The 16,473-nt window shown below is 38.1% G+C and overlaps 1 protein-coding gene across 1 annotated transcript in view; it reads right to left on the bottom strand.

The window, feature by feature from the left end:
* KLHL3 (kelch like family member 3) overlaps positions 1–16,473 on the bottom strand; it is a 161,481-nt gene that overhangs the window by 26,754 nt on the left and 118,254 nt on the right. The window contains 2 exon segments of the mRNA XM_020991250.2: positions 2,558–2,650; positions 2,653–2,674. Coding sequence (XP_020846909.1) covers positions 2,558–2,650; positions 2,653–2,674 — 115 coding nt within the window.

The raw sequence follows: 16,473 nt of genomic DNA, 5'->3' as shown, positions 1-16,473 counted from the left end.
TACTCAGGCTAATACCTTCAAGGATCTGTGATTGCTAGGACCAAAATACTTATCATGTTGTGACTAAGCTCATGTCAGGGGAAAGACACAATCTGTAACTAAACTCTTATTCAGAACCTTTGGTAGGCTTGGTATGTCCTTCCAAAGTTTGTACTCTGGTGGCATTTAAGCCTTTGACAATCCAGGGTTCACCTCTACATCACAGTGAGACATCAAAGGACAACTTCAGTGAAGACTAATATAATACACATTTTAATTTTTAAAACTTCCCTGATTAACTCTGATTAATACAATGACCATCAATGATTCCAGAGGATGATGTTGAACCAAGCTACTGACAGGAGAGCTGATGGACTCAGGCTATACATTTTTAGACACGGCCAGTCTGGGAATTTGCTTTTCTTGACTATGCATATCTGTTACACGGATTTTGTTTTTCCACTCCCTCCCCTCACAATGGTGGAGGCAGGGGGAAGTAGGAGGGAGGGAAAGTAAATGCTTGTAATTAAAAAAATAAAATTAATTTTAAAAAATCATTTCATTATTGTCCTTCATAATCTCATCATGGGCAGTTAGGTCATGCAGTGGATAGAGAGCTGGGCCTGGAGTCAGGAAGACATGAATTCAAATATAGCCTCTCACACTTTCTAGCTGTGTGACCCTGGGCAAGTCAGAGCTGGAGAAGGAAATAGCAAACCATTCCAGTCTCTTTGCTAAGAAAACCCCAAACGGGATCACAACGAGTCAGACACAACAGAACAAGAAGAAATGTCAACATGACACAAAATATAAACTCCTTGAGGTGTGGGAATTGTGGGAACTGAGTGAAGCACAATGCTTCCATCTTTTGACTCAATTCTGTATCTGCTCAGTTCTCTTTCATTCAGTTATGGGTCTAGTCCAATTTCTGTCTTGTGAGAAAACTTTATTCAGTCAAGGCAATTAGGAGAAAACTTTATTGCACTGTTTGAACCCAGCCCTGCGTGGCCGGGAAGCTGGACCATGTCTACCTGCTGCTTAGACACACTTAACTAATCACCTAGGTTATGCTGACCAGTAACTCAGTCAGATCTGAAGAAGGAAGCAAGGCATTTTCTCGCAACTATGTATCTCAGGTAACCTACGTTTCTTATCTGAAAACTGGCCCCATACTGGCCAATCAGTTACTGTTTCCACGTTCCTTTGATTAAATACAGACGCTTGGAGGGAATGAGACATCTCTTTTTCTGATTTCAGGGAACTGCACCTGCTCGCCCTGCCTGGTCCCAACTCTCAAGATCCCCCATTCCCCTCCCAACTTGGAAAGCCCCTAATCTTTCCTCCAAATAGAAAGCAGATTGCCAAATTTGGATCCTGTTCATTGTTTTCTTTTATTTAATTGGCCTTATTTGATTAATTGCTTATAATATACAAAAATCTGTCTCACTCTGTATGCAGGGTCTTTAGCCTGACTGGGGAGTCATTATTAGGCCTGTTTTGCTAATAAATCGCACAACTAGGATTGTGTTTCCTCAGTTATTATTAGTTATCTACCATGGAGGACAGAGATTGTGGCTTTTATCCTTATATCTTCAGCACCATGAACAGGAGTTAGCATACAGGAGGTGCCAAATAAATGCTCTCTGAATAGAATGGAAGACATGCCCAGTTCCTGAAGGCTAAGAGAGTGCAGCTCGGGTACTTCCCATCAATCTGGAAAAGATTCAAATATGGGCGCAGTGATGGACTCTACGTTATCCGAGGCCAAGCCAAATGGAGAGGTGTTTGTTAAGACAGTGGTTCTGGGGTCAAGAATTTTTCAGCTACAGTAACTTCACAGTCATGAAGGGGTTATAATCTACCCAGAATACATGCTTGGAATGTGGAAAAAAAATAATGAAAATAAACATATCGTTCCAGAGCACATAAGATCACAGACTTAGAGTTAAATGGGATCTGTTCATGGCTGTGGTCTTTTTTAAAAATTTTGTCTTTGTACCCCCAGAAACCTGGCACACAGTAAGTGCTTAAGATGCTTGTTGACTCACTCATTGACTGATACAGTATGTGCTTAATCAATGCTGCTGATTAGTTTGGATCAATTTTAATTCAATCTTCTTATTTTACATATGAGAAAACTGAAGCCCAGAATGACTAAGTGCACTGCCAAAAGTCACACAGTTAGTAAGCAGCAGAACTCACATTCAGACGCAGAGCACAGGATCATAAGATGACAGACGTAGTGCCAGAAGGAATCTAGAAGTTGTCCACTCCAAAGGCCTCATTTTACAAATGAGGAAACGCGGCATCAGAAAAGCTCAGCAATTTATTCAAGGTCACAGAGTAGTGAGTAGCAGAGCCAAGACTGAAACCCAAGAACTCTGCTCTGGATCCAGTGCTCTCCCCTCCACACCAACCAGCCCTTCACCTTGCCCCCAAGCTATCAGGGGAGACAGCCCTCGATCACGCCTCTGAGAAACAAGGGAAATGAGGCTGAGAAGGATGTTTTTTAGGAGAAACAAGAGGCACAAGGCAATGGTTATGCCATACTACAGTTCCTATGAATCATTCATCTGACCTGCTCTGCATCTCCTTGAAGGAAGTTCTGCGATCTGATCCCATCTGTCTTCCTCAAAATCATAACATTCAACACTCCGGATAGCTTTGGGGCTTGGCCGCCCACCACAATCATAACCTGCAAAGAGAGAAAAAGGAAGCATTAAAACAGCATCCTACTATCTAGTTTGACTCCATCATTTACAGTTGGGAAGACTGAGGTTCAGAGACTGGAAATGATTTATCAAGATCACATCACCAGAGTTGGAAGAAACCAACCACTGCCTCTCCTCACTCCCTACATCCCATTCAAACACTTTTTTTTAAAACTATGCTAAATATTCTGAATGGGGGAAGTAAGGGCAATTGTATTCACAGCAGAGTCTCCATACTTAGACTAGTTGTGAACTAGTAGGTGGTTAATTTAAAAAAAAAAGTCTGGCTAAAAAAAAAAAAGGGAGCAGCAGATCCAGGAGTTAAGGTCAGAAAACAGGGTCTGAGTTGGGTAGCTTTACTTTGACTAATGATGATTACTCCTAAGGCTTATTTTCAATTTTTTTTTAAATTAGCCATTTTAAACTGGCATTGTTCTACCCACCCCCACCCCCACTAAACTAAAAGTTATATAATAAAAAAATAATTTTATGTATACATACATATCTCTGTGTGTGTGTGTGTGTGTGTGTATGTGTGTGTATGAAGAAATAATATTTGTAAAGCACTTAATACAGTGCCTGGAACATAGTAGGTGCTATGTAAGTGCTTGTTTCTTTCTCCCTTATCTATTTATGTGTCACTCTCTTTCCAACAATCATATGAAGTAAGCAGTAGAGGTATCATCAATCCTATTTTACAGATGGGGAAACTAAAGCTTACGAAGGTGAAATAATTTGCTACTAAGTACCGGACCTGTTCCCAACTCCATTTGTAGCACACAGAGAAGAAAGCCATATGTTTACTCTAACCACATATATCCTCACTCCTTCCCCACCCACACTTCAGACTGGAGCACAGAGCTCAAAGAACATAGTATATTAGGACTGGAAGGGACCTTAAAATCCACCTTCTTCAGCTTTCTGGTGGGGAAGCTGAGGCACAGAGACATGAAACGGTGTACCCAAAGTCACAGAGGTAGAAATCAGCAGAGCTGACAGCTGAAGGTAGGTCTTCTTCCTGTAAGAACACTACACTTCACTGCTGTGGGGTCAGATATCATTCTTTTATCATCTATTTGATTTAATGATCGTAATTACAGACTTTTATATAGTGTTCTAAGATTTGCAAAGCAATTTACATATGTTTTCTCAGTGATGTACACAACTCTGTAAGGTAGGTCGACCTCTCTGTACAGGTGAGGAAAGGTCTCACAGATGATAAACATCAGAGGCAGAAATTAAACCCAGATCTTCCTGACCCATGTCCAGCACCATCCACTGTGCTATACTGCCTCCTTGTCATTAGTATGTCCTAGCTGCCTGTCTACCCCACACGAATTATCAATGTTCAAAAAAACAGAATACAGCAAAATATAAACTTAATGCTGAAAGCATACTGCACTTAATTCAAAACTTCTTTGATGATTCAAAAGGAACTTATAGATTTGCAGAACCTTAGGTTCGTCCTCTTAACAGTTAGATGGTTCCCTGCATAAAGCAGGGGACTTAGAATCTTCCAGGAAGACACAAGTTCAAATTTGGCCTCCTATATTCACCAACAATATGACCCTGGGCAAGTCATTTAACCTCTGTCTCAGTTGTCTCATATGTAAAATGGGAGTAATAAAAATACCTACCTCAGGGTTATGTTGAAGAAAAAATGAGATAATATTTATAATGTGCTTTACAAACCATTACTACTATTACAAGGCATTACTATTATTACTAACATTAACACTGTATCACTGTCCAGTAGATGTGAGGATGTGATGGCTAGTAGAGAGTTATAGAATGGTAGATAAATCAATGAATCAACAAATATTTACTAAGTACCTTCTCACTATTATGCCAGGCACCTGGGTGGTTCAAATGCAAAGAATGAAAAAATCTCTACTCTCAAGGAATTTTAACTGGAGCAGAATGAGGAGTCAAAGAAAACACTGAGGTTATAAACTTGAGAGACTAGAAGAATGGTGGTTACTTCAATGGCAACAGGGGAGTTTGAAATATGAGTGGTTTTAAGAGAAAGATAATGGGTTTTATTTTGGATATATTGACTTTGGGGTATCTCTGGAACATCCAGTTTAAGGTATCTAATAGGCCTTCATGATATAGAACTAAAGCTGTATGAACAGATCTGTGAGGCATCGGTATAGAGTTAATAACTAAACTCATTGGAGCTGATGAGGTGACCAAGGGAGGCAGTATAGAGAGAAGAGAAGAGCTCCCAGGACAGAGACTGACAAAAAAACCACAGTGAGGAGACACGATATGGATGATGAGACATCAGAGGATACTGAGAGGTAGCAGGAGAATAAAGAAAGGGCAGTGTCACAAAAACCCAGAGAGGAGAGAGGATACAGGAGGCAGTCAACAGTGCCAACTGCCGTGAAGAGGTCATCAAGAAGGATGAAGATTTGGTCAAGGATAAAGAGGTCAAGAAGGATGAAGGAAATAATGTCCATCAGATTTGGTAATTAAGAAATCATTGGCTTAAAGGGGTAACATAATCAAAAAGACCAAAGACTAGACATTTTCTCCATCCACATTTACTCTAAAAAAATTCCCCAAAGAGGAATTACAGCTAAATCCACAGAACTAGAAGTAAGAAATCCAACAAGGTAACTAACTAATCCTTAAAGGACTCACTTACAACCCTTTCCCCCCCATGCTCAGGCAGGGCACATACAAACTAACCCATGGGATTTCAGTTTGGAACCCACTCAAGTATTTCTCTCCTGCTTCCAGTGTATCCTGACAAGACATTTCTTCCATCACATTGCAATAAGCAACAGTCATGACTCTGCCCAGCCACATAAGGAGGACAGAAGGGATTAGAGCAAGAAATCGGGCCTCCTTCTGCCTGAGGTAGCCCGTAAGTAAAGAAACTACAAGGTTGCAGAGATTCTACCTAGAACCTACAGGCTGTGTGTCCCCGTCCCCCCCCCCCACAAAAAGTCGAAGATGCTGAATCAACTCAGCAAGAGATCTAAAGAACTGACAGAACTGGGGCATGGGAGCAGTCCTGGTACTAAAAGAAAGGAGACTGAATCCATGCGGAACCAGCTACTTAGGACAAGGGACCAAGGATGGTGAAAAGTATGTCAAGCGGGAAGACATCAAGACCAGGGATATATCCACCATCAAAGGAAGAGTCAGAAAGTGGAGTATATAAGAGGAAGTCTAAAAACTACCAAAAATTTAACAAATAATAATTCAATTAAAAACTTAGAGCATAGCCAGATTTCAATAGAGAAGATACTAAAATTAAAAGAGAGGACAGAATACGAAAAATTAAAAAGATCACATCTCTAAAGAAATACTGTAAGAAAAAAGAAACTGAGCCAACATCTGATGAACCATAACACCATGTTCCAAAATGGGTTTAAAAGCAAAATGAAAGTGTTACTAGAAGTTAGGAGGAAATAAATTTCAGAATTGCTAGTCTTCATAGGAAAAACAATTAGCTTAATGGAACCCTGATAGACATAACCCACATAAACAAAAATTCTTTAGTAGGTCCTCAATAATTTTTAAGAGTGAAAAGGAGTCTTGAGACCAAAAAGTCTAAGAACTACTGCTTTAAAGGAACTTATATGTTCCAAATAGTATAACATTTAAATTCAAAAGGAAAAATTAACTGAACTGTAAAAATAGTTACATGATAATAGTAGGAAAAAGTATAACAGAAATAGCAAAGAACAGCTATAAAACTGAACAAACTGCTGGAGAGCTAAAAAAAAAAAAACCTTTGGCACCTTCTGAATGGGACCACTAATGAATATTCACATTTCTCAAAAGCATTTTTTTCCCCTCAGAACCATACTTCTCAAAGCCATTTATAAAAACTGATTATATATTAGGGTATAGAATAATTGCAAATGTAAAAAGGGAAGAGATTTTAAACACACCCTTTATAGATAATAAGCCAATAAAAACAGTAATCAATTAAAATAATACAAACAAAAGACACAGACCTAAATGGAGACTTAATAACAGAATCCTTAGTAATGAGTAGATTAAAGAAAAAAAATCAAAGAAGAAAAACTAATAGCTATATGAAAGACAATGATAAAACAACATACCAAAATTTCTGGCATGTAGTCCTCGGAGTAAAAAGCATATCCCTAAAAATGTATATTAACAAATTATAGAAAAAGAAAGGAGTAATGAACTGAATATACATTTTAAAAATCATAAACCAAACAAACCCTAAAAGCACAAAACAGTAAATCTTGAAAATGAGAAGAAAAATAGATAAATTGAAAAAAGATTCTAGAACTGAAAAATAAAACTAAAACCAGGTCTTTTGAAAGGCCTAATAAAATTGGTAAATCTTTAAACAATCTGATTAAAAAAGAAAAGGGCATAAGAATCAGATCAACAAAATAAGAGTACGAGTGGAAAAAGAGGATGGTCAGAGAGGTACAGGACTGAGGCTTGGGATGGGAAGAATGTCAATAGGACAAGTTGGTGGAGATTTTAGAGTAGATAAGAGTGTGGAGCAAAATGGGTTAATTATAAGCTTGAAATCAGGAAGAGAGGAAAGGGAAGTAAAAGCAAAGATAATGGCCTGAAAAAAAAATACTGAAGAGTAGAAGGACTGAAAGCATTGATAAGAGTGAAGAATAGGTGGAAGGGTAAGGCAGAGGAAGTGATGGAATGACAAGAGGTTATGGAAAGATAAACAAAAGAGTTTTTGATTAAAGAATTGGAACACTTATGGTTAATGGTGCAATCTAGGGTGAAGGAATTGGTTCATAGATTTAAGGTGATCAAGGAATAGGGAGCTTAGGGAGTTTGAGGGAATATTACCATGGATGGTGAAGTTCCCAAAATAAGGGCAGGAGTTATAAAAGGAAAGGAAACTTGCAAGCCAGGTTGCTGAGTGACGGTGACAAAGAGGGAGTCTAGAAGTGGTAGTGGGAAGGCATTAGTACTCAACTCCCCAACCAGGATCAGTGTGCCAGGGATTGAACTGAAGGTATTGGAAAGGATAGGAAGGATGCAGTGTTGGGTAAACCAGATCTCAATGAGAGCAAGCAGATGGAAAGAGTATGAGAGGAAAGAGGCTCAGAAGGAAGGCAAGTTGGTTCTTTATGAAACAGAATTTCAGAAGGCACAGAAAAAGTGGTTGGCAGGGTTGGAGTGGGTGACGAGCAGGGCAGGGATAAGGACGATGGGGATAAGAATAATAGGTTAGAGTTGATGCCAATATGCTTCTAGATGTTCAGTGATAAATACAAGGACAGGGTGACTAAGACGTGGTGAGACTGCTGTTGTTGTTCCTAGCCCATAGAAAGTCTTTTTACTCTAGGAAGGAAAATGTTTACCTAATACAGTTTAGGGAGTTTTTTAAGAAAGACCACCAGACTCAATAGAAAAAGTAATTTCAGAACAAACTCTAAACATTTTAAAAAATGCTATCCTAGCTATCATGAGGATCAAACGTGATCAAAATTAAGTATTTTGCAAATCTCAAAACAACATATAAATGTCAACTATTATTAATATTGTTACTGTTATTATTATTATCTTGTTCTCATCTTTTTTGATGGAATTAAAATAGAAACACTCTTGGGACAATTCATTACCCTGCTACTATTCTTTTATGTTTAATGTTTTGTGGACTATTGAATAGTCTTTTATGTTGTTGGATCAAAATATTAGGATGTAACCTCATCCTCTGTAATTATGATATAATGCTGACATCAACAAGGTAGGCATACTGCCTCATTTTCCCAAGAGTGGTGATGGCCTTCTACTGGCCATACTCTCTCTCGTAAACAAGGCCATTTTGGGAAATGGCTGATCAGAATAAGGGAATGCAGTATATGGCTATGGAACAGAGTAAACCTAAATGGCCTCCATGTGTATTGAGGCCAAAATTGTGGACCAGTGGACATCCACCCAATCAGAATTGTCACAAGAGGAAAACAAGATTAATAATAATAAAAATAATAATATAATAGCTAAAAATGTATATGGTCTTACCTAATGTCAGGCATTGTGTTAAGAACTTTACAATTATCTCATTTGATCCTCACAACAACCTTGGGAGGCAGGTGCTTTTATTATCCCCAACTGAGGCAAAGAGAGGTCAAGTGACTTGCCCAGGGTCACATAGCTATTAAATGTCTAAGGTTGGATTTGAACTCATGCCTGCCTGATTCCAGGTCTGGTGATATATCCACTGATTTAATCTACTTCTTTTATTAAAAAGTGATAGGACCATTCTTCACTATTATTGAAGGCATCTCAGTGTAATGGAAAAAAATGCCAGACTTGTAGTCAGGAAAACTGTTCATATCAGGTCCTCCACAGACTAGCAGTATGAGTGTAGAAAACTCATCATACCCCTCTGAACCTCAATTTCTTCATCTACAAAATGGTGATAATACACTACCAACCTTACAAGGTTATGTGGAAAATGCTTTGTAAATCTTAAAGTGCTCTTTCTTCTCTATGTATATGTGTATGTATAAATGGTTATTATTGGTAAAATTCCCCCTGAAAGTGGCAATGTAGCCTGTGGTCAACAATCATACAGAGATGCAGGGACAGTGTGACATATGGGACCTCTTCTTAATAAGAAGTCAAAGAACCAACAAGGACTTATGCCCTCAAACCTTCTGCCTGACGGCTTAACCTCCCGATGTTACGTCCAACTCAGTAGGGAGAGGTCATCTCATGCTGCCTACAGCAGTTACCTGAAACCCTTCTACAAAGACAGATCAGAGATTCTCAAGTACTTCCAATCAAAAAAAAATGTCATTTAATGTCTTTAATATCACTCGAGGGGGGAAATGATGAAAAGATCGGTTAAATTAACCCCTGCTTCCAGTAAATTTCCAAAGGCTCCATTTTCATTTTCCTGGAACATCATTTTCCCTGTTGCCATCTGCAGTGTGGGGTAATGTAGGAGTATTCCTTGTGCCTGGGAAATGTTCTCTGGTTGTCCATGGCAACCCATCCTAGGGTGATGTTATGGTTGGTATATGTGTGGGTTCTGAAATTATGTTGTTAGCTGTTCCATCTTGAATGTGTCAGTGTGATCTGTGCATGCATAGCTTTATTGGGAGCGTAGGGTGCCCTTGTCATCCTCCCGGGAAACTACAGAGAGTTGCATTCCTCCAGCAGCATGAGGCTGGGTAGGCAGGAGAGGGGACATTGCTGAAAATGATCTGAATCCTGCTCCTTTCACCTAATATCCGCTATCTTTTTTCTCTCACCATCCATACTGTTTCTAAAAGCCCAGCTTTCATTAGTTTATCTGGATTGCAACGATGCACATTAAAGTTTCCCTGACATCAAACTCCTGCTGAATGCTCCAATTGCTCTATCCTAATTACACATTTATATCTGACTTCTGTCCAAAATGTACCTACCCCAACATTAATTTATAACATTAATCACTTACTCTTCTACTGCTTTTGTTTGGTCATACACAAATCCCTAATAAAGCATTTGGTTCAGCACATAAATCTTAAACCATAGGCCATTTCCGTGAAGTTTTCTCTGTATAGAATCTAACATAATGCCACACAGATCAACTTAACAGATTTAGAGCTAGAAGAAACTTTTGAGATCAGAAAATCCAACCCACTCCTTTCACAGAAGAGGAAATTAAGGCCAAGAAAGGTAAAGTACTTGCCCAAAGTCACATGAGTAATTAATTGCAGAAACAGGGTTCAACCTCAGGCTCTCTGACTGCAAGGTCCGGTACTCTTTCTTCCGTACTGCATACTTAGACAATTAATAAATATAATCAAGGAAATGAGGCAGCACTACAGATTACCTACAAATGAAATCAGCTTCCAAAAGGTATTCTTCAATTAGAAAATGAGTAAAATTTCAAGATCAAAAATAAAACAGTTCTCAAAAAAATAATAATAATGATAAACTATTAATAGCCAAATCAGAAGATAAGTGCAAGTCAAAATAATCAATCAGTAAGCATTTATTAAGTGTCTACTATATGCCAGGCACTGTGTTAAGCACTAGGGCAACAAAGAGGCAAAAGACAGTTCTTGTCCTCAAGCAGTTTACACTCTCGTAGGAGAGACATCATGCAAATAAATATACACAAAGCAAGCTATATACAAAATAAACAGGAGATAACTAACAGAGGGATGGCACTGGAATTAAGAGGGATTGGGGAAGGTTTCCCATAGAAGATGGAATTTTAATTGGGACTTAAAGGAAGTAAGGGAGGTCAGGAGCCAGAGAGGAGGAGGGGGGCAGCCAGAGAAAATGCTTGGAGCCGAGAGATAGAATATCTTGTTCATGGAACAGCCAGGAGGCCAGTGTTATGAGACTGAAGAATACACATAGGGTTGGGGAGTAAGGTATAAGAAGACTGAAGAGAGGAAGGGGCTAGGTTATAAAGGGTTTTAAATGTCAAATGGAGCATTTTACATTTGTTCCTGGAGGCAAAATAGGAAGCCATGAGAATTTGAGTAGAGGAGTGATACAATAGGACCTGCACTTCAGGAAAATCATATTGATGGATAAATAGAGAAAGGCCTGAAGGGGGGAGAGGCTTAAGACAGGTAGGTATACCAGAATGCTGTTGTAATAGACCAGGTATGACATGATAAGAGCCTGAACCAGAGCAGTGGCAGTATCATACAAGGAGAGAATGAAGTATACATAAGAGGTAGCTCTCAAGTTTCGCCTCATACTCAACAAATTGGCAAAGATGACAGTAATCAATGCGGGAAGAATTGTGGAAAGAGACATACTAATGCATTGTTGTTGGGGCTGTGAATTGGTACAACCATTCTGGAAAACAATTTGGAATTATGCAAATAAAGTATCTAAAATGACTATACCCTTTGACTGAAAGATTCCACTACTAGGCATATACCCCAAGGAGGTTACTGACAAAAAAGAAAGACTCTCTATACACCAAAACATTTATATAAGCACTTTTTGTCAAAGCTTAGAAGTGGAAACAAAGTGGATGCTCTTTGATTGGGAGATGGCTAAACAAACTAGGGTATATAAGGGAATATTAATATGCTATCAGAAACAATTAATTCTAAGAACCTAAAGAAGTATGGAAATATTTTTATGAACTGATACAAAGTAAAGTAGAGATCAGCAAATACGGTAGAGTATGAAGTAGCAGTCCAGTTCAGCTCTTCCCTATATCTCCTCCAACAAAGATCTAGGAAGAGCATCAGAATCAGTAATGACAAGAAAATTCAAAGGGAAAACACAAGGAGTAGTGACAGGAACAGAAGCCAGTCAGCAGCTGGGTTGCTCTGACTCCAGATCTGGGCCATAGATCCAAGCATGGGGCCAGGGAGGATCTCAGATCAAACCTAGGGATGTATATTATGAGAAGGAATAGATGCAGCTCATACCTGGCCTGAGGCTGTAGGCTGGTCAAAGACCAAGAACAGAGGTGAGCAGCTGTGTGGCACTGACCTCAGATAAAGATTGCAGATTCCATCAACAGACCTAAACTGAAGTCTGCAGCTGAGTAATGACAACAAGGAGCTCATACCAAGGGTGAACCTGAAGCCCTATAAATCTGAACCTGCCAAGCCTCCAAGTTACCTGACAGAGTTGAGGTCAGCAGCAGTTTACTGAAACTCCAAATATAGGGGCAAGTCTGTAGTTGTGTCAGCCAGACCCAAACTGGAGTCAAGAGGTTGCAAATTTCAGACCAGGAAGATGACAATCAAATCTCATCTTAGATCATATGCTTAAGGTGAGCTGAAAGATGGAAGGATTCTGGCCAGAGCTGCCTCTGAAATTCCTGAAGAACACAGCCTTTGATATCAAGAGCATGGATCCCAGAGAAAACAAATCAGGACCAAATAAGCTAACATTCCCTCCATAAGTGCACAAAGTCTGGCCCTAACACAAACTCTCAATTTGTAAAGTGAGGCTAGAAGAATGGAGTAAACAAAAAAAGATTCTTGTGATGTCTAATAAGATGTCAGGGATGCCCAAGATCTAAACCCAAAAGAAGAGAATGACTCCAAAATATCTGAAAGCAAAGTCTCAAAGAAAAGCATAGTTTGGTTTCACAAGGTCAAACAGAACTGTGATGTCAAACTCCAATAGAAATGGAGACCACTAAACTACAAAAGATCCCTACAGGCTGCATGTTGACTTAGAAAACCACTTGTTAACATTATCTATGTTTTATTGTGTTTTTATTCATTTTGTTAAATGTTTCCCAACTACATTTTAATCTGATTCAGCCCAGGGCATGTTGTAGACTGCATATTTGATACCTCTGAAATATAATACCCAGGAGAAACAAAGTTTTAAAATGATATATAAATGGAATGAGAGTTAATAGAGGAAAGAATCTGAAATGAAATAAGAACTTAAGAGAAAAGACTTGAAGGCAAATTAACATCTTAGTAAAAGAGATACAAAATCTTATCCAAAGTGATTTCTTGAAAGTTAAGGATAGACCAAATAGAAATTAATGACTCCATGACCACTCAATAAGGATTTTAAAAATCAACTAATAAAAGAAACACTGGGAAGAGAAATGAGAATGATGCAAGAAAATCATGAAAAAATACTCAACAACTTGGTAAAGAAGGCACAAAAAAAATGCTAAAGAAAATAATACCTTAAAAAACAAAACAGACACAAAAATCCATTGAAGAAAAGAAGGCCTTGAAATGCAGAAATTAGCCAAATGGAAAAAAGATATACAAAAATCCACTGAAGAGAAGAACTTAAAAAACAGAACTGGCCAAGTGAAAAAAGAGGTACAAAAGCTCACTGAAGAAAATAATTCCTTAAAAATTAGAATTGGGCAAGTGGAAGGTAATGATGTTATGAGACATCAAGAAACAATCAAACAAAATTAAAAGAATGAAAAAAATAGAAGAAACCGTGAAATACCTCATTAGAAAAACAACTGACCTACAAAACAGATCCAGGAGGTATTTTAAGAATTATTGGACTACCTGAAAGCCATGATCAAAAAGAGCCTAGACATCATCTTTCAATAAATTATCAAGGAAAACTGGCCTGATATTCTAGAACCAGAGGATAAAATAAAAACTGAAAGAATCACCTCCTGAAAGAAATACCAAAATGAAAATTCCCAGAAATATTATAGCCAAATTCCAGAGCACCAAGGTCAATAAGAAAATACTGCAAGCAGCCAAAAAGAAACAATTCAAATATTGTGGAGCCACAGTCAGGAAAACACAAGATTTTGCAGTTTCTATATTAAAGGATCAGAGGGCTTGGAATATGATATTCCAGAGGGCAAAAGAGCTAGAATTACAACCAAGAATCAACTACCTAGCAAAACTGAATATAATCCTTCAAGGGGAAAAATGGAAATTCAATAAAATGGAGGACTTTCAAGCATTCCTGATGAAAACACCAAAGGTGAATAGAAAATTTGACTTTCAAATACAAGACTAAAGAGAAGCATAAAAAGGTAAACAGTTTTGGGGCAGCTAGGTGGTACAGTGGATAGAGCACTGGCCCTGGAGTCAGGAGGACCTGAGTTCAAATCTGGCCTCAGACACATAACACTTACTAGCTATGTGACCCTGGGCAAGTCACCTAACCCTACGTCCTAGCCAAAATAATAATAATAATAATAAAGGTAAACACTTTCAATAAGGTTAAACTGTTTACATTCCTACATGGGAAAATGATACTTGTAACTCCTAAAAATTTTTTTATTATTAGGGCAGTTAGAAGGAATATACATATATGGTGGCATGGGTGTGAGTTGAACATGATGGGAGGATTACCTAAAAAAAATAAAATTAAGGGGTGAGAAAGAAGAATGTACTGGGAGATGGGGAAAGGGAGAAGTAGATATTATTTCACATAGAAGAGGTGAGAAAGAGCTGTTACAGTGAAGGGAAGATGGGGGAAATAGGCAAGGCCAGGGGTGGGGGAGGAGGAGAAGCACATAAACCTTGCTCTTATCAGAAATGGCTCAAAGAGGGAATAATATATACACTCAGTTGGGCACAGAAATCTATCTTAACTTATAGGAAAGTAAGAGGGGGAAAAATCTAATTTGTATTTACAAATAATTCTATCAAACATTCAAAAAATTAATTTGGAAATTATATAAACTACATGCAAACACAGGAAAAGAAAGTATGCTATCAAATTCTTTATGATGCAAATATGATCCTGGTACCTAAGTCAAAGAGATATGAAACAGAAAACAAACAATATTCCTAAGGAATATCAACCCCAAATTTTTAAATAACATATTATTAAAAGAAAGTACAGCAATATACTAAAAATGTTACATAATCAGGTTGGATTTATACCAGGAATGCAAGGTTGGTTCTTTCTTTACTGGAGCAAAGTACTTGAACTATTAGGCCAAAGCACTCCATTAGTATTAGTACTAACTTTTTGTCTGAGCAATGGAAAATAAGACCATTTTTGGGAAACAAGTTAAGAGACCCCAAATCAATTCATTTTAAGGTCAAAGTCAGGAGTGCAACAAAGCAGAATAGCTAGGATGTCATTGTATTTTAAATCCTTCATGGAGACAGCCACAGATCCCTACAGGTTGCAAGAGAGCCAAGAATTTTTTTAAAAAAAGAAAAGAAAGGAAAGAAAAATCTGCTTCTTAAAAAAAGGAAAAGTAGAAAGGCTGACCTTAGCAGAAATTAGTCAATAAGCTCTTTCTCAACTGTAATGCTGGTACCCATAAGGGATTCTCAAAGTATTCAGTCAAAGCATGAACACAAATTGGGCTTTGATTTAAAATGTTTCTTTTGACAGGAACTGGATACAGAGACTGGTCAAGGGAGGAAGTGATGAATGAGCTTCCCCGTACACCCAACACCAGCTCCATAATCAATAAAATCTACTTTCTGAGTCCTTTAACCAAGCACATGCAAGGAAGAGGAATATTTTCAGAAGGATGAAAGAAAACATCCTCATTATTCTTCAAACTTGATGTTTGTCTTTCATACATGCAGATAAGTCTGAATGTCCAGAGCAACAAAGACCATGTACCTGAGGGGCAGAATGAGGTTAGGACAATTACAGCTCAGCCAAACTGGAGAACCTCAGCCTGGTTCTGGGCCATGGATAGAGCCAGAGATCAGAACACTCAACTTTCTTGCCTAAGTAGAGACTAATTCAGTAACACAAAGTAGCAGATGGATAAATAATGTTGTTCCTATTTGTGTTATGTATAGTTTACATTATTATATTTAAAGCTTTCAAAATGTTTTTCCCCACAACAATTACAATGTTGGTAGTGCCAATATAATTATCCCATCTCACAGATAAGAAAACTGAGACTTAAAGAGAATCAATGTTTTGTCCATGGTTTACACAGCAAGGAAGTGCTGAAGCTGGATTCAAACTGAGGTTCCAGACTCCAGTCATTCTTTCCACTGAATCATGCTGACTCTCAAAGATGTGTAATCACAGGTTTTCAAAAGTAAGGGTAGGCAGACATCCAGAGAAAGAGCTATGGAGTCTGAATGCTGATCAAAGCATACTATTTTTCACTTTTTTTTGTTTTTTTCCTTTTCGTAGTTTTTTTTTTCCTTTTGTTCTGATTCTTCTTTCACAACATGACTAATGTGGAAATATGTTTAACATGATGGTACCTGTATAACCAATATCAGGTTACTTGTGGTCTTGGGGAAAGGGAGGGAAGAGAGGGAGAGAGAAAAAAGTGGAACTCAAAGTCTTACAAAAATGAATGCTGAAAACTATCTTTATATGTAATTGGAAAAATACTATTAAGTGCAAGGAAAAAAATAAAAAAGTAAGTGTAAGGAGATGAAAAGTGAGA

This window comes from Phascolarctos cinereus, unplaced genomic scaffold (genome assembly GCF_003287225.1).
Source record: "Phascolarctos cinereus isolate Bilbo 61053 unplaced genomic scaffold, phaCin_HiC Scaffold_2;HRSCAF=192, whole genome shotgun sequence".
In the NCBI taxonomy this organism is placed as follows: domain Eukaryota; kingdom Metazoa; phylum Chordata; class Mammalia; order Diprotodontia; family Phascolarctidae; genus Phascolarctos; species Phascolarctos cinereus.
This window is presented reverse-complemented; position numbering and strand designations above follow the sequence as displayed.